Source organism: Crocodylus porosus, unplaced genomic scaffold (genome assembly GCF_001723895.1).
Source record: "Crocodylus porosus isolate Cpor-Errol unplaced genomic scaffold, CroPor_comp1, whole genome shotgun sequence".
NCBI classification, from domain to species: Eukaryota; Metazoa; Chordata; order Crocodylia; family Crocodylidae; genus Crocodylus; species Crocodylus porosus.
Genome location: NW_017728931.1, coordinates 47,894,853 through 47,914,505, shown reverse-complemented (window position 1 = coordinate 47,914,505; position 19,653 = coordinate 47,894,853). Strand labels below are relative to the sequence as shown.

At 45.0% G+C, this 19,653-nt stretch overlaps 1 protein-coding gene across 1 annotated transcript in view; it reads right to left on the bottom strand.

Moving 5' to 3' along the window:
• Positions 1-19,653, bottom strand: part of BTBD11 (BTB domain containing 11) — a 289,139-nt gene that overhangs the window by 22,598 nt on the left and 246,888 nt on the right. The window contains exons 11-14 of the mRNA XM_019544797.1: positions 18,926-19,146; positions 14,702-14,880; positions 3,237-3,342; positions 2,422-2,524 (exon numbers count right to left, since the gene is read on the bottom strand). Coding sequence (XP_019400342.1) covers positions 2,422-2,524; positions 3,237-3,342; positions 14,702-14,880; positions 18,926-19,146 — 609 coding nt within the window. The remainder of the gene's footprint in view (positions 1-2,421; positions 2,525-3,236; positions 3,343-14,701; positions 14,881-18,925; positions 19,147-19,653) is intronic.

The following is a 19,653-nucleotide window of genomic DNA, read 5'->3' as shown; positions in this document are numbered from 1 at the left end:
AAGCAGCAGCTCCAGGCTCACCAGCTCCTGCTAGGTGGGGAGGGGAGGCAGGGGAGGGGGGGTGATCCCCGCTGCTCTGCACTGTGTATGTGTGTGGGGGGGGCTCTGCCACAAGCCCCCAGAAGCCCCAAGGCTGCTGCAGCAGCCAGTGAGTGTGGGGCTTTTTTTTTTCCCAAAGGGCCATGAGCTGGGGCCGGTCAGGGGACGCAGGGTGCTCAGGGGGGCTGGGGGAGCAGGCAGGGGATGGGGCCTGGGGGGGACCCCCCCCGGTCCCCTCCCTCTTCCTCCAGCTCCTCCTCCGCCCCCTACTTACCAGCATGGAGTCCAGGTCCAGCTCCCTGCTGCAGTGAGCAGGGGCTGCCTGAATCTCCGAAGCTCTCCGAATCTTTTCCAAATCAATTCGGAGAGTTGTAAATAAATTCGGGCCTTTTTATTGGTCTCCTGATTCGATTCGGATTTAGAGATCCAGCCGCCGAATCGGGCCAAATCTCCTCCGAGTCAAATCAGGACCCAAAGCTTCACACAGCCCTAGTTAACAAAAGGATGACATTCCTAGTTGTTACATCTTTAACACAGATCAACAGCAAATAGTTCAAGGGATAATTCCCAGAGTTCAGTATTCACTAGAAACTGATGCTACATAAAAACAACATTACACAAAGGCACTGTATATGCACCACATTGTAAGCTCTTGTTCTCTGTACCTCCACACATTCCATTCCTATCATTCGACCCATGATTTGTTGACTAGTGTTGTGTTCCAGACACCCAGGTTTGCCGGAAATACTTTATGTTAGTCACTCATTGAGAAATCCCTACTCTGTAGTCTTCGCTAGGGCAACATTCCCATCAAGTTCAGTGCAAGGTACAACCACAGGGACTGCATGTTCAGGCAGTTGGCGCTAACTGGGTGATGTCATCGGTTACTGCCCTCCCCCCGCCTTCTTTCTTCATCTTTATCTCTTCCCTCCCCCCTTTAATTTATCTTGTTTCCTGACTAGCAGTTTCTTCTTGTTCACCAAGCAGCCTCTATCATGCAATTCCTTGCAAGGTAGGACAAATGGGGCTAGATCTTCACTATCCAAGAATAGGTATCTTCCCTCCCTATGCACCAACCTGAATACATGAGCCACTTCTGTTCACATTCATGAGATCTGAACACAGGAGTAAGTGGGCAGAGCACTGTCAGAGACCATCATGCTGGAATTCCCTTCTGACTGTTTGCTAGACCTTCTGCATGCAATGCAAAGCCCAGTTTATTTATTAAGACAAGCAGTTTCTGATGGGTGGTCTTGCCCATACACAGACCTTCCATAAGTTTAACTAAAGAAAAAGTTTAGTTAGATCAATGCAAACTCCTTTGTGGACGCATTTCTATCAGTTGGCTGTCCTGATTTAGAGTAAACCTGTACTTCTATCAGTGTGCATTAAACAGACATAAGCTACTAAAGTAAGAGTGCTTGGGCAAAACTCACCCTTGCCTAGCTAATCAGTTTGACAATGCCATTAATTGAACTGATAAATGCTTGTGTGAATGTGGTAAGAAGGAAGTCTTGCTTAAGGCTTTTATAGGCCTTGTGCTTCGAATCCCAGGCTTTGGAATGGGGGATGCCTTTGGATGTAATGTGGCCTGTTGTTTTAGATATACAATTGTATTAAAAAAAATATAAACCCTCTCAGTGGGTTGTGCAATGGAAGCTTGTTTCTATTAAATATAATGCACATAGGCAAGGTGCAAAGCAGGGTTTAGCCATTCGAATTCATGGAACCTGAACATAAATGGAATGTGTCATCCAGGACTAAAGCCTCAAACAGGAAATGAGGTTCATGCAGGTGGACTCCTGTCGCCAGGTGAAGCAAAGTCAGTGGTGATCTGCACAGTGGAACAGTCTGCATGTATGCAGCCTACAGCCCTTAATTTGTGAAATATCCTATACAACAGGGGTTCTCAATCCCTGGGCCATGGCCTGGTGCTGGGCTGTGGCAGCTTGGCTGCCAGTTCGCAGCACAGTCAGCTGCCAGACTAGAAGTGACCATGGACCGGCAAACCATGGCCCCCCAGAGCTGGGCAGAGAAGCCATGGCTCCTTCCACAGGGCCTATGGCAGCATAGGGTTTGGTCCACCCCCCAGCCGGGGGTTGAGGGTATCCTTACCTGTCTTCTGGCCGGAAATTACAGTTGCAGTTGGCTGTGATTACTGGGCTGTGGCCACTTCCGGGCTGTGGTTTGCCAGGCCATGGCATAAAAACTTTGGGAACCCCTTTTATACATCTAGCAAAGTAATGTTGTCAGAAAGTTACCTTCTAGGAAAAACGTGAAACATGGAGGCTTCACCTGCATTGTTAGTCCTAACAAATCGCCACAGTAAAAACAAAGATCAAACTAATTATCCATTCTTAAGAAGCAAACGTGTATATTTACCTTGGGGATGCAGTAAATAGTAATACTCTATGTGCATAAAAAGGTCTTCCTTCCACCAGGAATGTGACATCCGACATCTCTTTATTATTAAGAAAGTGAGGGTCTGGAATCAGAAAAGGAGATAAAAGAAAATCTTTAGTTGGGAATAGTTGACCTGTCTAAAAACTCTTTTCCTGTTTTGGTGAGAAAAGGCAAAGGCTTAAGGGGATGCTCTTTTTACCTAGAAAAACCTGTGAAGCTATTTTGACTAGCCTGAGATAGACCATATATAGATATTCTAACAGAACTTATACAAAGTAAATTCAAAAGCTTTGAAATTTGTTTTGATCTTTTGTAAGATAACAGCCATCCATCACACGGAGTTCATTCAAGATGAGGGAGTGAATGCTGTTGGCTCACTAGTCCTAGTTCTTCTGCTATAGCTGTTGCCTGCTGTATCTAAGAAAACACAACATAGTCTTGTTATATAAGTCTGGCAGTGCACAAGGGTCTGAGCAGATACAAGACTAAGACCCAAGAGTAAGGGGTATACCTAAAGGGCCAATTCTACACACCAAGGACTTCTATCAGTTACAGATGAGCAAAAAATTGCCCATATATTGAGTGGCCTCCGTAGCTTTTTATTAATTCTTCAGTTTACAGTTACGTTTGTTCTGTCCTGTGTCCCCAGAGCACTCAAACAGGAATCTCATTTCTGAAGCCAGCATCCTTGCACCACTGATTAGCCATTTTTCCTCTTTCCTTTCTTTTGCTCTCTCCTCCTTCTCAGACTGTCTGCTGAGAACACTCTGGCTGATAATTCACCTAAAGCTTACCTAAACGAGAGGTCTGCTTCCGTTTGATTTCAACAAGCTTTGGAATAGGGTAGGGTCCATAGCAATGAGTGAAAATGACAGACAGCTGCTGGCTTATCACTTCATTCTAAACAAACAAAAAAAAACAACAACCAGAGAAACAAGCATAAGCTTGTGCATTGATAGGTATAAGCTCAAATCATTCCCAAGAGTTGCCTGATTAGAATGTGATATAATCCATATGTAATATCACATATATACACACATACATATAATTCCTTAACGTTTTCTTTCTACTTTTAAGAAAACCAAAGCTATTATATAAATACGTATATATAAAACATATCTTCGCTATTCTAAAAAAGAATATATTTAAATATATATTTTATAGCTGACTTATAAAACATCTGCACTATTCTAAAAAGAGTGTCCTATGAGCAGGCCCTGTTTTGTAAAGTGTTAGCTATTATAGATTATGTCACGTAATCCCTATTTAATTCTAGGTGGTTTACTGCTGTTTACTGCTTGGTGTTATTTCTGAAAATCAGGGTGTATGAGCCAACAATTACGATACTAGACTGAATCTTAGGAGGGCTGGGTGCAGTTCTTGGCTCTGTCCTGGGTTCCCTGTGTGAACTTGTCAAGTCTTTTACAGGAACATTTTCAGAAGCACCCACGTTTGGAAATTAAATCTCATTGAAAGCCAGTGGGGCTCTAGCTCATACATACTTTGAAGACGAGACTTAAACGTTTTGAAAAATTTACCACAAATCCGTACTGATGAAGAAAGGAGATGTTCCAAAGAAGTCAATGGAGCTACAAAACTCCGCAGGAACTACCAATACCTACAGAGAATTTTGTCCCTAACCTTTCTGTGCATCTATTTCCATCTGTAAAATGTGGATAATAATAATTCCTTGTCTCACAGATAAATTGTGATAATAAATCCTTCACTGATTGTGAGATTCTTCAAGATGACTGCAAAGAGAACCCTGGTCATAGCCAGGTACATACACAGAAAAAACCATCACAGAAAACGTGAGGGGAATTTCTTTTAAAAATGTCTGTATGAGGCATAAAACAAGGCAAACCTTTAATTCCCAAGCACACCCTAGTCAGTACTCAGTCCTACTGAGTCCTAAACAGTTAATTACTCATTCCTGAAATGACCATATATTTTATAAGTGGTAGCAATATTGCAACAACTGGTCATCTTCTCAGTCTGAGGGATATATATATATTGCATCTTCAGACATATGCATGCTTCTCTCCATGACATCAAGGGAAATTACATTCATGCACCCAAAGGCAGAATCTTATACCCATTATTATATCAGACAATGCAAAGAGAAACACACAGGAACCACTTCAGTCTAATTCTGAGCAATACGGATTCAAGCCACTCAAGACGGTCAGAAAAGGTCAAATGGGTCAAATGCACTTTTCCCCATGAACCTGAGCAGCAAGTCTGGGGATACAGTTTTACCTACAGACAGGGGCAAAACTCCACTGGTTTGCTTAAAGAAATTAGTCACAAGGAGCACACTGTATACCAGGAGTATATTTTTATGTAATGTTTTTGGTACAGAGCTTCACGAGGAACTTCATAAAGACAGTGAATCATAAGCCAAAGAGAAAAGGAAGGTTTAAGGCTGGATTTAAAGGAGGAAGTGACTCAATAGCTTGGATGATAATGTTTTAGACAGACAGGGCTGAAAGCACAACTGCTGCTACAGGGGCAACATGGAGGGAGCCAAAAAAGTAGGCAGAGGATAAGATGAGTGATATGAGATGAGAGAGGTAGAGGTAGACTGAAGAAAATTACCCCAGTCATTACAAAAGGGAAAGTTAATGAACACGATGGAGAATGGGTACAAGACTGTGACCCAGAAAAGGAAGGGAAGGGGGAAAGTTCTGCAGAAAGGGTGCAACAGAAGTGAGTGAACCACACACTCCTCTATCCCACCTCACCCTACAGATCAGGAAAAATGATTTATTGAAAACCAAATTAAAGACTGCAGTGCCCACCAGCCTTTTATGCTTGTGTGATTCATTGAGGTGCAAAGGCCCTCTCTGTGACACTGGTACAACCAGGGTTTTTCACAGGTTGGTGACATTCCTTTAGCCCAGTTACAATGCACATGGTTAAGCTGTGTCCCCATAACACCCTTCTTTCTTCCAGCACAGGCAAGGTTAGGCATCAACATTTAATACATGTATCAATGTGGTCTGGGAAAACAGTGGCATTACCCCACAGTACCTCACCAAGGGATAGAGTATATAAAGGACATGCACACCAGTGGTAGCAGCAGCACATGGGACACTACGACTCAGTGAGACCCATGGGACGCTGAAACATCCTGCTGCACAGAGAACAGGGGAAGGAGGAAGACTGGCCAATCCACTTATATATGTGATAAGGAGATCCTGCTTATATTATAAAAATGGTATGGCAAGTTAGGTACAGGAAGGTAGGAAGATGCTATCTTAGACCATGAACAGAGGCAAAGTACTGTGAGCTGTCGCAGTTATTAAAGTACTGTCCATGTGGTATGCAGAAACAAGCCACATCATATTGCCATCCTGACAATGACTGATTACAAACTAATGAGTTTGGGTAGAAACAGAAGTCTCCAGTAAGGTTTTGCAGCCCAGACCAGTCTGACTGAGAATGATGCTTGGCTAACATAAGTCGCACAAAAAAACCAACATTGTGTATTACATGGCATCAAATCACAATCTCATTCATAGTTTTGGAGTTTTTGCTGTTTAAATGAGCATATAGCTATAGGGAGAAAGATCTGACCACTTTTTCATATAAGAAAAAGGAGAAGTCAAATGCACCACTGAACTTTATACAATGTGGAACTTCAGATTTGTGATACTACATTATTCAGTGTACAGACAACGTATCTTTTGACCACTTTAAATAGGAGGGGGTGCTACCACTCAGGTGGGAGAGTTGTATAGCAGCTTTTATGATCTGTTGTGTTAACTTGATCCTATAGTGATATAAACAATCTGAATCACGCTAACTTTGAGCCTGAACAAAACAAGGGTAAAGCTGCAGCAGTTTCACTGCACTTGTATCACTACAGAATCACACAGAGCTAAGTTACAGTGCAATAGCATATAATAGTATCCTCTGATACCAATACTATTGTTACATCTCTCTATACCTTAATTCCTATTTTGAGTGGATGCAGACATACAGCTCCAGTTGTCATATCCAGAACTACACAAGATCAACTCAGATGGTTGAAAGGCTAAAACAAGAAGTAAACACCCCGCAACCCCTGCTAAGCTGGAAAAATGACAGAAAGGCAAATATCTGTTGCTTCAGAGTCACAGCTCCCAAAGAATAAAATTTTCACCAAGGACTTGGAGGGGAAAGGGCTAAGTCATTCTGATCAAGCATCCCCCCACTTCTACACACAAATGGATACATGCAGGCTTTTGAGGGATGGGGATGGTAGATATGCTCTCTGTAGCCTGCAGATTTGATCAATGAAGGTGGCCGAAAGCAGCAGCAGAGAACAGAGATAAAAGGGAGTCTTTGTCAGAGCTGGAGGTCTGTGAACCTTGGGTACTGAGTAAGAAAAAGCTTTTTTCAGAGGACCTTAAGGCCAAACTGTATCATTGGATTTGTGTGTGAGGGATGAAAGTAGGGACACTCAATTCCCATTGAAGTAACTGGGAGCCAAGCACAAGCAGTCAAGAGCAGAGTCTGGCCCATTAAAATGACCACAGTGGAAGAGAGAAAATCTCCATCCCAGGTTAGGAGCCTGCCGGCGCTGGGAGAAGGTCTGTGGGTGAGGCTGCAGCACGGCAGGGGGGCAGGAGAGGGGCTCTTTGGGGGTGGCAGGGAGCTGCATGGCTGGGCTGGCATCAGGGTGGCCAAGAGATGCTGCCCAGCGGGTGGGGAGCCATAGCCAGCCTGCCTGTTGTGGTGTGGGAACCCTGGCCCAGGATGGGGATGCCACAGGCTTCCCCTCCTTCTCCCTCTAGCCCTTGCTGGGGCCAACTTGCTCCATCACCACCCACATGAGTCAGCCACTGCAGTAACTGCAGAGACAGGGCAGCTGGGGGGGCAGGGCAGGGGATGGCATGTCAGGAGCGAGGGGTACCAGCAGGTCTGTGGGGGGCTGTGGCTTGGGAGTGAGGGGCACCAAGGGACTGTGGGTCAGGAGTGGGGGGCACTGGCAGGGCCAGAGGACAGCGGGTCAGAAGTGAGGGGTACCAGCATGGCCCATGGGGGAAGTGACCTATGAGCTGGGAGTGAGGGGCACTGGCAGGACCAGGGGGCTGCAGGTCATGAGTGAGGAGCACCAGCGGGGACGGGGGGGCTGAGGGTTGGGAGTGAGGGGTACCAGCATGGCCCAGGGAAGTGGGGAACTGTGGGTTGGGAGTGAGGGGCAATGGTATGGGCAGGGACAGGTCACAGACATATCAGGGCTGCTCAGCACCACAAAGCAGCAGAGGGGACAGCAGCAGCTGGACCCGCATCCTGGTGAGCGAAGGTGGCAAAGGAAGCTCTGATTTGCCAGGATAAAAAAACAAAATCAAATGCCAAAATATATAAACATTTAGAATGTATTTTATTATAACGATTGAAGTACTCGTAGGCTTCCAAATTGGTTGAAAATTGTAAATATATCAATAAAATGTTTTCTTAAATTGATACCTATATATACAGTGGCATTTCATTTTAATCATGGGAAAACACAGATTTGGGGTTTTTTCATCAGAGAATTTGGGATTTTTTCTGTGTTTTTTTTTTTTAAATCAAAGAATTTGCAATTTTTAAGCACAAAAAACCAGGATTCCTGGGGTATTCAGGCAGGCTGAAATCCAGCGCTTTTCTTTCTTTTTGACTCCTGAAACACTTGGTCATGCCCTGATCTTTTCCTCCCCTTCAGCCTTCCACAATTTCATGTTGCACCTCTCAGGTCTACTAAAAATGCACTAGCTAGGGACACTGATTGGTTTAGCTCAGTCCTATCATCAGATCCCTCCCTCTGGCCTCCTTTACCCACTCTAACTAGTTAAGCTCTCTGTGCTTGCCCTTGAAGCCCTGCACATCTCTGTCCCAGGCTATATTTTGGATTTTGTATTCAATCACGTTCCATGTACCATTCTCACCATCCTCTCCGATTCCTGCTCCTGATATTATTTACATCTGAACCTGAGCATGCCAGCTGTCCCAAATTTATCTGAAAGTCTCACAGCACCATAAGACCCCAAACAATAACCCATAGCAGTCAAGGGTCTTTCAAACAGCTAAAATGGCCAAGGCATACTAATCCAGTAAGGAACTAGTCTAGAATCTTTCTTCCATGGCATGGGCCCCTGAGTTACTGCTCTGCCCATTATCCCTTGTCCCCTTGAAGGGTCAATGTGGGGTTAAGTGATCAAGAAGGTATTTCAAGGACCACTAAGTCCTGACTAAACACTCCCAGTTTAGTAAGAGACTGTTTGCCATCTCTGTGAACCTCTTCATCCTTCCCCGGGTATTTCTGTTGTGGTTCTCCAGCATAATTCAGTTTTGTTAGCTGTATCAGAACTGATTAAATGCCACTTTAGAGGGTTGCTCCTAGATGATTAAGTAGAAAACATATAATTAATATTAGTCAACAAGCTGTAAGGTAGGAGAGCCCTAGAGGTTGGAGATACAGTTAGAGGCAATGAACAGCAGAAAAGAATAGGCTTTGTTAGCAATGGTCTCAGGTCTTTCCGTGGCAGATACAAATGGAATGGAATTAATCACAGCTGATGAATAAATGGTCCCATTAGTTATTTGCTGGGAAATCTGCCAAGATTCTGCTCTTTATTACACAGCTGTGGACTGTGTAAAGAAATCTCAGATCCAGGGCAGAGTATAATCCTTTGGTGAGAAACCAGAAGAGGGCAGACACATCCTAGAAACAGTGTTTCCCATCTGACAACACTGTGTTGCACATAGAGCTTTTTTTTTTTTTTTTTTTTAGCTGAGAAACTGCTGCTCAAAAAATCCCATGGGCGATACATAGATAAGAATGTTAACACTAGGCAACAAAATCAAACCCGGGTTAGTGTGAAGATGAATCTGTTACAAAAACACAACGCAGTTAATAATCTGTTATTAACATGCCACTCTGTACCTGAAATTCACTTCTCACATGAAGAATGCAAGATGTACATGTGTGTAGGATTCGGGTCCTGGTTACTCTGAACTGTTTAGACACAGAAGTACTGAAAATGATGACAGGCAACATCACAGAACCTACAATTCCCTGAGTACAGCAAAACCTGTTTTAAGAGATCATCCAACCCCCAGCAAAAAGATCAGGCTCCTCGTAGAGGTATGGCTTTGGGTGGAGTTCAGACAAAATCGTATTCGTTGCCATGGGCACTCTTTAGAAATTGATTTTAGGGGTGATTCTTAATGCCAGTTTCACTGGTTTCCCCCCCCACCCCTTACTGGGAAATACCTACTGTTATTATACTAAATATAATATGAAAATGATGATATTCTCCATCTCCCCTTGCCTCCCACCAGAAAGAGTTTCTCAGAATGCAACTGATCCTAGGATATACCATAGGAATGCCATAGGGCATTGCTAAGAGAAAATGGTTCCTGATGTGGGTGGACAAGGAGACTATGGATGCAGGCAAAATTCCTGCTCCATGAACAGCCGCAGTTGCAACCTCTACACTAGCCATATGCACAAAGACATTTTAGTGGTCCCATTAGTACTAACCTCTGCTGAAAGAGGGGCGAAGGGGCAGTATGATGATGAAGCCTGAGTTTGGAGCTAGTTGAAAATGGCCCTCCAGAAAATTTAAACTTGTCAGTGGAAAACTGAAAACCAAAATGTCTTGATTTAAAAATACTGCTATGGTGCTTCATGAGCGTTGTAGTTTGGATATCTCAGGCTCCCATTCCCTTCTACAGGCTGAGTTAAATGGCTGGACTTGAGCACCCTGTTCTTGGATGACGAGGCAATATGTCATGGGTGTCCCTGGTAGAGCTGACCTTAGGGGTGGGCGACCTGGGCAGCTGCCCAGGGCACTGTGGTCAGGGGGGCACCTCACACACATACACACATGCACGTGAACAACTGTACTCACTACAGTGCTCCCCCCTAGCCAATTCTACCCCCCCTTCCCCCAAGCAGGAGATGTAGTATCCAGCTCAACCCACCCCCTGCATCTAGCTGCTGCCTATCACACTGTGCTGCTCCACCTCCCTGACAGACTGCACCTCTGCCTGCCTGCCTCTGCCTGCAGCAGTGCCATTAATGTATGTGGGAGGGAGAAGCTAGTGTGGGACACCAAAACACAAGTTTGCCCAGGGTACCATTTTCCCCAAGGCTGGCTCTGGGTATCAAGGGCAATGCAGTTCACCCAGGGAGTCTGGCTCCTAGCAGAGAATGAAGACACCAGGCAACCAGCCTACCACTCTCCTGAGGTACTGGGGCAGCATTTGCAAATCAAAGCATGTCAATTCTTGAGTGTTTCAGGTTTTGAACATTTGATTTGTCAACAAACTTTGGTCACATACTGTGGAGAGCTGATATTTTCCAGGATTTATTTTTTCATTTTGTGCAAAACCCCAATTGTCTATTAACAAACAGCTTCAACAGAAAATAGAAAAGCAGGTTGACATGATGTTCCCTCCTCACTCCCCAATGCAGAGGAACATGTGCTATGACCTGACGGGATACGGCTCCTGGCTTAGGGAGATGGCTCTTCCTGGATCTTCCCCCTAGTGCACTGGAGATCTACACTACCACTTAATCTAGGGCCATCAAAACCCTTATTCATAGACTGCCTTTTTAAACTCATCAATACCAGGCCATAATGCTGCAAGGAGGTGGAAGACAAATTTTATATGGGAGACCAACCATCCATTTCCCTCCTTTTTACACCCTGTTCGGTGTACTACGCATCTAACTTACATATCCTCCAGCTTAACTGCTCGGTCATCCAGGCACTTGTGTCAGTGTGCCAGTCCAGGGCTGCTCTGACCCTGTTCAACATGCTGTGGAGGGCCTGGCTGGGACATGAGAGTGCTCCAATGTGGGGCTAGTCAGCAGGAAGTCCCACACACTGAAGCACACCCTTGTGCCCCAGCCAGCCCTGTCGGCACCTACACGTGAGTTGTGGCACACTAAATAACATCACCACAGCATAGCACTAGTGTTTAGAAGCACTAACCTATGGTGGAGTTAATTAGTTTACTGTGGCCTAACAGGGCTGCATGTGTAGACACTGAGACTTTACTGCAGGCTAATTAGGCAGCTTGGCAGTAAACATCAGTTGTAGATGTACCCACGGTGTCTTAAGCTTAACTCAAGACTGTTAGCTCTATGAAGTGCCTCTCTGACTTCTCTCCTCTACTGCAATCCCTCTGTAAACCACTCCAATGCTTGAGAGGTTTGCCTGATTCCCAGCCTCAAGCTGCCCTGAAATGGCAACAGTCTTCCTCATTCAAGGGACCAGATTCTTCGGAGAACCACAACTAAGCACAGGTCTAGCACCATGAGCATTTCTGGCTCTCTTGAGATTTCCTTAAACCTGTATTTAGGGTTCTACCCAACTTGAAGCAGCTGCTGGCTGATTTCGTGGGCAGACCACGGCAGCTCCTCACCCCCTGCCCCCCACCGATTGGCTGTGGGGCCCTGGTGGCCCCACCCCCCACAGCTGATTGGTGCAACTTAATTTCATGCTGTGCAAAAAAGAACCTCCTTTTGTTTTATGCTCAACCTGCTGCCTAGTACCTGCATTATATGTCCCTGATGCATTTGATCAAGAGGGGAATAATTTGAAAGCATGAAGGAAAAATCAGCAAAAACAAAGGCAATTTGGTACCTAAACACCTGTCTTTGCCTTTGAAATTCTTTCCTAGTGATCTCAGAACCAAATAAGCCACATGTGATTTAATAATAGTTCTTCTCCTTTGATTTGGTCTCTGAGAGGCAATGTGGTCTGAGTCTTTACCTCAATCACACACACCTGTTTTGCTTGATTTGCCAATTTTTATTGCCGTTTTCTGTTCTAGTGTCATGGTTTCCAAAAATATTCTTTATTCACTTGATAGCAGCAGTGCTCCAGCATTTAAAGTGGGGGGCAAAGTGCCAACCTTCCAGCCAGCAAGACTCTGACATCAGTGCTGGCTGGCTACAAACTTCCCATGGGAACGTTTCCAACTGAATCCTGAAATCCTAAAGGCACTGGCCTTTTAAAATATTGTTGAAGCTGCATAAGGAAGATAAGAAGCAATTTACATTCCTTTTGTCTAACTAACTTGTAGGTAAAGGCATTCCCCTAACTTTTGTAGATTTAGCCCTTTCTGGGTCACGATGAGTCTCAGTGCCTGAATGTTTGCAGAGTGTGTTGTTATAGGAACTACTTATGGAAATGTGAAGCTTTGTTACAATTAAATACAAACTGCTAAGCAAAGAAAAGATACTGAGCATTGTAGTGCACATCATGTGGGGTATTTTCTTTTGCATGAAACAAGAAAACAAGCAATTACCGTCTAGTTATTTAATGGCAACTCCCACCCTACTCCTGATCTCAAACACTCATGAAGCAAATGTTCAGGTCAAATGGAGCCATAGTCTCTCTCTGAGCTCTCAGGACAGAGAAGAGTCCATGTCCTCTTGCTTAAGTCATGCTCCCCTCCTTGCAATCACATAGCCCTATGAACTAGTTGTGCGGGGAGGCGGGGAGAACGCGTCATGACAACAGTCACACTTCTTTGTCAGTCCTGTGTCATTCTCCATCTCTGGAGGTTCACTGAGCCTCTGGACTGAGCTTTTTAGGGAGAATGCAAGTTGGGTAGGGGACTTCTTGACCTGGTACGCTCCCTTCCAGGCCCTCATGTAGTAAGCAGGGAAAATTGAGCCTTTTTTGTTGAATCTTTCTGAGAGGAGGCTTTAAAAGGATCTTCACTTTCTTCCAAGAGACTACAGATAGTCAATCCTTGTTTCGGTACAGGAGAGGTTCCTAGTATGCCATTTGGAGAAGGCCATGGCAATCACTTTTACCATCTGCACATCATGTAAATCCTTGCAGGGCCTCAAGATGATTCACTGTACAGCTAAGAATATAAAATAATATGTGTGTGTGTGCACGCGCGCGCGTATGCATGCCTGCATGTAGATGGATGGCAGGCTATTGCACTAGATGTAGAAGCAAGAACAAAGGACAGCATGATATTATCTATCTTTTCCCACTGCTTTCCCTGCAGTCCCCCACCAGTTTGGCTTTAAATTGTACCCAAAGCAAAAAAAAAGCATGTTATACTTTGCTGCAGTGCCTCCTGCAAGGAAGAGACACTTGAGGGCTTTTTCTGGCATATCAGAGAGATATAATTCTAGTTAAACATATTATTTTAAAGCTGAGCATAGGTTAACTCTCTGGCCTTGGTTGCAGTCACCCAGAAGAAGGGTAATTATTTCCTCCCCCTCCCCAAGGTTACATTTAAATCTAACCTCCATACATGTTTCAAAGCAATTTGCTTTATATCGGCTTCCAAACTGAAGAGTGCCTCGCTGCCAGGTATGGGATGAATAAGCAACTATACAGAGCAAGAAGTCTATGAGTCCCCAGGATTCAGAATGATTGCCTATAAATTGCCTGCAGAAACTCCCCACAGCAATACAAACTAATCCCAGAGATGAAGTTCCTAGGAGCTAGGAGGGAGATGATTTCAGTAACAAGCCCTCATCTCTAATTTGCCTTTGCAGAAGCATATATTTGAGTCCAATCCAATTCCTTTTTCTGAGCTTCCTGGGAGAGGACGGGTGGTATTTTCAAGATGAAGGGAGCAGCAGGGAAGCTAGTCTTGAATGGATCAAGTATGAAAAGAAAATATCTAGCTCTCCAGCAGGGGAAGATGTTTACATTTTCCTTAGCTGATTGTCCTTTATGTTTCTCTTTGTCTGTAATACATATATGCCAATAATACATATACATTTTGCTAAAAGCTCGTCATTATTTGGATTGTTAAGGTAAGAAAAAGTCACACTGAAGGAATGACACTTGGGGAGAAGTTGCACGGAAGATATACCTAAATGAGTTTTACTGGAGCATTAGGAAGGTACATTGCTATGTGTGTGGGGAGGTGGGGGGGAGCTGGGGGGTGGAGCATGGAAGTTCCATGGCAGAGGGGGGTTTAGTAGGTGGAAACTACTTAGTACAGAGTCCCCAGCTACTATTCCCTGTTAGGTGAAGAATGCTTTAGAGAGGATGATAACTGAAAACTGGCTCACAAAATCCAAAATAAATGTAAGTATGAGCCCTGCTGCAAAGCCCTAGAAAGCCAAGTTTCTGCCTTGCTTGGCTCAGCTATCAACATCTCAGTTGAAAAAATCAAGACATGAATATGAAATATAGCACGGGGCATAAATGAGCTTCAGAAAATCTGTGTAAAAATTATATTGCCGGATTCCCAGAGGCTAGGGGTTCTGCTATTAAGTTCTTTAAAATGCACATACCTTGCTTGCTTTCAGTATTTCAAACATCAAGGGCAAGCCTTGTGTGATGAGTTCCTCAGTGTACTCTTCTTCCTGAATGGATTTAAATTCCTTTAGCAAGCACTGGATGAGAGGCCTTCTGTGCTGCTGAAAGGATGTTCGCAAAGACTCCAACCAGGTGTGCAGTGTCCATGGAACACCTGAAAAAAAAGATACATGCTGGAGGCATGTGTGCACTCCAAACTGCCCCTGAATAGCGGGGGAGGGTTGCTATTAGGCTTTTTTTTGCCTTTAATTGTATGAATTTAGGGCTCGTGAACGGTGAATTCTTATTTATCTTCATGTAGGCAGACCAATGGCTATCAGCAGGCGCCAGGCTTAACCTGCAGAGAGAGCACCAAGGGCAAGTGAAGAGTATGGTTTCTCTGACCATCTAGCCTTCAGTCTCTTGCTCAAACTGTCGATTAAGAATGATTTCAGTAGCAACTTGTGACATGGACACCACTGGGAGATGGGTTACTCCACTACAGCTGTTTCAAAGGGGTCATCAACAAGCCACCCAACAGTAAAAGCTGTTAGGCACTACCTGCCATTACGTCAATTTAAACTGCTTCCCTAGCGACAAAAGCTTTTACATCCCTGGATATATCTACAAGTGCTATTAATGCGGCTGAATAAATTCTGGCATACTTTGTGCCAGAGTGTATTGCTCCTGGGTGTCATGTTTACATGTGCACCGGGGACCGCAGCACGCTGAGCTGGGTTGGAGCAGCCCCAGCTGTCAAGAGGTCCCGGGGATGCTCTGACCTGGCTTAACATGCTGTGGAGGGTCTGGCTGGAGCAGGAGGGTGCTCCAGAGCAGGGCTGGCCGGCAGGCAGCTCCTGCACTGAAGCACCCTCGTGCCCCATGTGCATTACAGCATACTAAACACCACCATAGGACAGTAGTTGTGTTTACAAGTACGAACCTATGATGGAGTTAAATAGTTTACTGCAGTGTAATAGGGCTGCACATGTAACAGACTTTACTGTGGAGCTAATTAGCTTCACAGTAAACGTTACATGGTGATGGGGCACATCTACAATCTCTGCACCACGCATTCCCACTGATGCAGAGATCGCTTCATGTGAGTAAAGCACTCCTGCTTTTACAGTCACCTGTGTAAGAACTGCATTTTGAGAAAAAGAAGGGGAAAAGTGCTACCACAGAATAGACTATAAAATGTGCAGCAGAAAAATGCTTATAAATTAGTCTATACCACAGAAGAAGACTAAACTGAAGAATAATCCATTGCATTTGAAAGCTTGTCTAAGTCTATCTAAACTACATAGTTGGTCCAATAAAAGATAATCACCCACAAAAACCTTTGACTCTCTAAACCATAGGTCAGGATTGTGGCCCAGTTTATGGATTTGCAGAGAGGTAAAAGCAAACATTCTATTTCTCATCTCTGGCTGTTGGATCTGGGCATAAAGGGCTTCACAACCTTACTCCCTTACAAGGGTATTTACTTATTGGGAGATGTTTTGCTTACTCCTCTTTGCAGATGAGACTAACTGACCAATAATTATGTGACAACCTAAGTCTGGAAACCTTGATCCCTGTGGCAGAACACCTGGATTCAGGATGGCTGCTGAAGAAATTGTTTGGTTTCTCATTGAGCATGGGTTCATGTATATAGTAATAGGGCATGTGTAGATGAAACGGGGGCCCTAAATTGAAGCGGTGGGTTTTTAAAAACACTGTTTCAATTTAAGGTGAAGTAAACCCTCGTGTTGTGTACACCCATGTCTTACCTGCCTCTCTGGTGGTAGAGAGGGGAGGGCGAGCTGCCAGGGGGTGGAGAGGTCCTTGGGCTGCGGGCTTGTGGGGGACAGGACTGGTGCCTCCCTCTGTGGCAGCAGCAGTCCCCTCCAGGCGGCACCCACCCTCAGGTACCCAGCTTGGGCGGTCCTGGGGGGCACTGCAGCCATGGAGGGAAGGATCAGGGTCCCACACAGCTCCTGCAGGCAGGCAGGCTCCAGGGGGGGAAAAAAAAAAAAAATCAGGGTCACCACTATTTTTTTTTCGTTGGTGAAGCCTGCCTTCCTGGGCTGCCTGCACAGTCCCTGAACTGCTCGGAGCCCGGTGCTTCGCTCCACGGCTGTAGGGGCAGCAAACTAAAACCCTGTGAAGGTGCTTTAGTTTGCTGCACCCCAAAGTCACTTAAGGCGCATTATGCTGCCAAATGTGCTATGGCGGCTGGAATTAACACGCAATATGCCAGTGATGCGTGCAAATGCCAACACCACTGAAGCAGTGCAAAAGCATTTAACCTGCTTTAAAGTGTCATGCACACATGCCCCTCATTTTGTCTACACATGCCATATAGTTAACACCCAGAGCCAGACAGTTTTCTTTTGCATAGACTGACCATCCCTGCAAAGGTGGCAGCAAATTCCTGGGATGGCTTTGTGATGCTCAGGTGGCACAGCTGTATGATTAACACCCTAAGTAGCAAATTCACTGCTTCTTTCCCTTTGGAGAGTTATAAGCCATAGGAAGGGGAAGAAGTCTGGAGCAATGGATTCCAAGGGTGGAAGAATGTGGTGTTTGGATGCAGCAGGGTGGTTGAAAAGGTAAGTCAGCAGCCAGAGCACTAGCCAAATTTCAGCTGGGCACCTAGCTAAACTGAGGCGGACTGCAGGAGCTGTTGTGTCAATGCTGAACATCACAGATGGCATCCCAGTGAGGGGTGTTCTGGAACTGACACCAGGCCAACGGACCTGCAGGATTCTTAATTATGTCTAGTGGGAGAACAGACCAAGAGGGAAACAAACAGAGAGCACCCTCCGGATAGGATATGGGGCCTGGAGACATCTAACTCAGGGGCTGTCAAACTTTTTTGTACCAGGTCCCATTTGTAAACATCAATGGCCAGTCCTGACCCAGTACCCCTCACTCCCAACCCGCTGTCCCCAGGCCTCAGCCCCACAGCGTGTGGTGCAGGAGGGCCCCAAACAGCCCCTTGCAGGCTGGAACTCTGCCAGCCTGCAAGGGAAAAGCCACAGTTTCCCATGTTTTTCCCCTTTAAAGGAAAATCCAGTTTTAAAGATTGTTGATCCACTTTTAAAGTTTGTTCGTGACCCTTTTATATATTCTCGAGACTCATTTTTGGGTCATGACCCAGGGGTTCAGAAACGCTGGTCTAACTCTTGTATGGATGCCTCTCAAGGGTCAAATTAGGAACTGCTCTCTCATTACTAGCAAAAACTGTTAAAGCTGCGGTTATTTCTGACCTTTCCTGCTTGTCCTAATAGTTCACATGAGGTTGGTCTCAGGATATTTCCTGGAATGCACAAGCTGCCAGAGCTTAACAAATGAAGCATTTTTAATGAACAAGTTATAATGTACCAGCTATGCTCCTGAAAGCTGTACAAGAAAGGGTCTCTTCATCACCCCCTTGAGAAGGGCGATGTGTGGCTAGAGCTGCTCATAGGTCACATACTGGTAACTTGCAAGCCTGAAAAAGAATACCCAGTACAATAGGCAGTAACATCTGTGCTTATAACCAGCCTATATAAAGGGTGTTTGTTTTTTCCAATACACTGTTAATGTTAACTTATGCCATTGATTAGGACAGGAGGTACCAACACTCAAAGGCTGAGCTTTTGAACAAAACGCTTTGAATCAAGGCAAAATCCCTCCTGTACTGCCAAGATCAGGCTACTTCTGTCAGAAAATGCAGAACAAAAAGCAGGAGCACAACTGTTTAATCCAGTCATACTGGGAGCTGAATACCTAATACTGGCAAAATGCTGCTTGAGCTATGCAAAACCAAAGACTACAGTTGAGACTTTGATCTCGTGCAGGACTAAACAAAACTAAAAAGAAACTTGCAAAAAAATGTGGGCAGTGTCACAATAGTTTGTGAAATTAGGCATGCACATTAGCAAAGAGGAAGGCAAAACCTGTGCCATGTTGGGAAAGCCATCTAATTCAGTCGTGGTTCCTCAACACTGAGACAAATCCCACTTAATGGATGTTCCAAGAATCACACCTTTAAACCTGGCTCATGCAGGTTTACTCACCTCCTCTTTCCTCAGTCCTAGACACTTGTGAAAATCCCCCACAACTGTTACTTGGCAGGAACTCAGGGACATTCAAATGTGGTCACTATAAGCAACAGGCATCTTTCCCATCTAAGCCCATGTTTGACAGCAGTCTCTCATGGGAGGAAAAATGAAGAACACCTCAAAACTGACCTATGCTCCTTATGTCAATAGTTACATCCACGTATCCATGCTCAGCGCTATGATACATAGCTTCCTTCAGTGCCTTCAGTTTGGCCTTGCTATTGCGGCTGGCACACAGAGGAGATGGCGTTGCATCTGCCAAGTCAGTTCCCTCAGCCAGGATCTCCTCCAGGGATAGAATATCACTCTTCTCTTTCTCTGGCTGAGCAAGCAGTTTACGAAACACGTTCCTGTCAGTCACAACATAATGGGGAGGGGAAAGGAGACAGAAAAAGTCAGAGTTAGTAACCATGTTTTCCTTTCTGCCTAAGAGACATTCTGCAACAAGGCAGATTGGAAACCTGTCTAGCTGGCCAATCAGAAATTGTTCTAAGCCACATTAATTATGTAAAGCCAAATCATTGCAGTCGTTTGGCACGCAGAACTGCTCCAAGTTCAGGAGAACTTCCTGCATCATGTGTGCAATATTGGTCCCATTATTATAATAATGTGCACAAGGTTACAAATGTCATATGTATGTAGAGGTGCACCGATACGTCGGTCAGATATCAGATTAGTACTGAAATAAAGAAAATTGGCTGTATCAGAAAACAGCCAGATGCAGCCAATAATTTGGCCAATAAATGCCAGCGCACCAGCCGCAGCACAGTGCAGTGAGGAGCAGGACCTGGCAGCATGGAGAGCTGTGTGCAACTGTAAAATCTGTTGTGGTAGAAGGGGAAGGGGAAGGGAAGGGG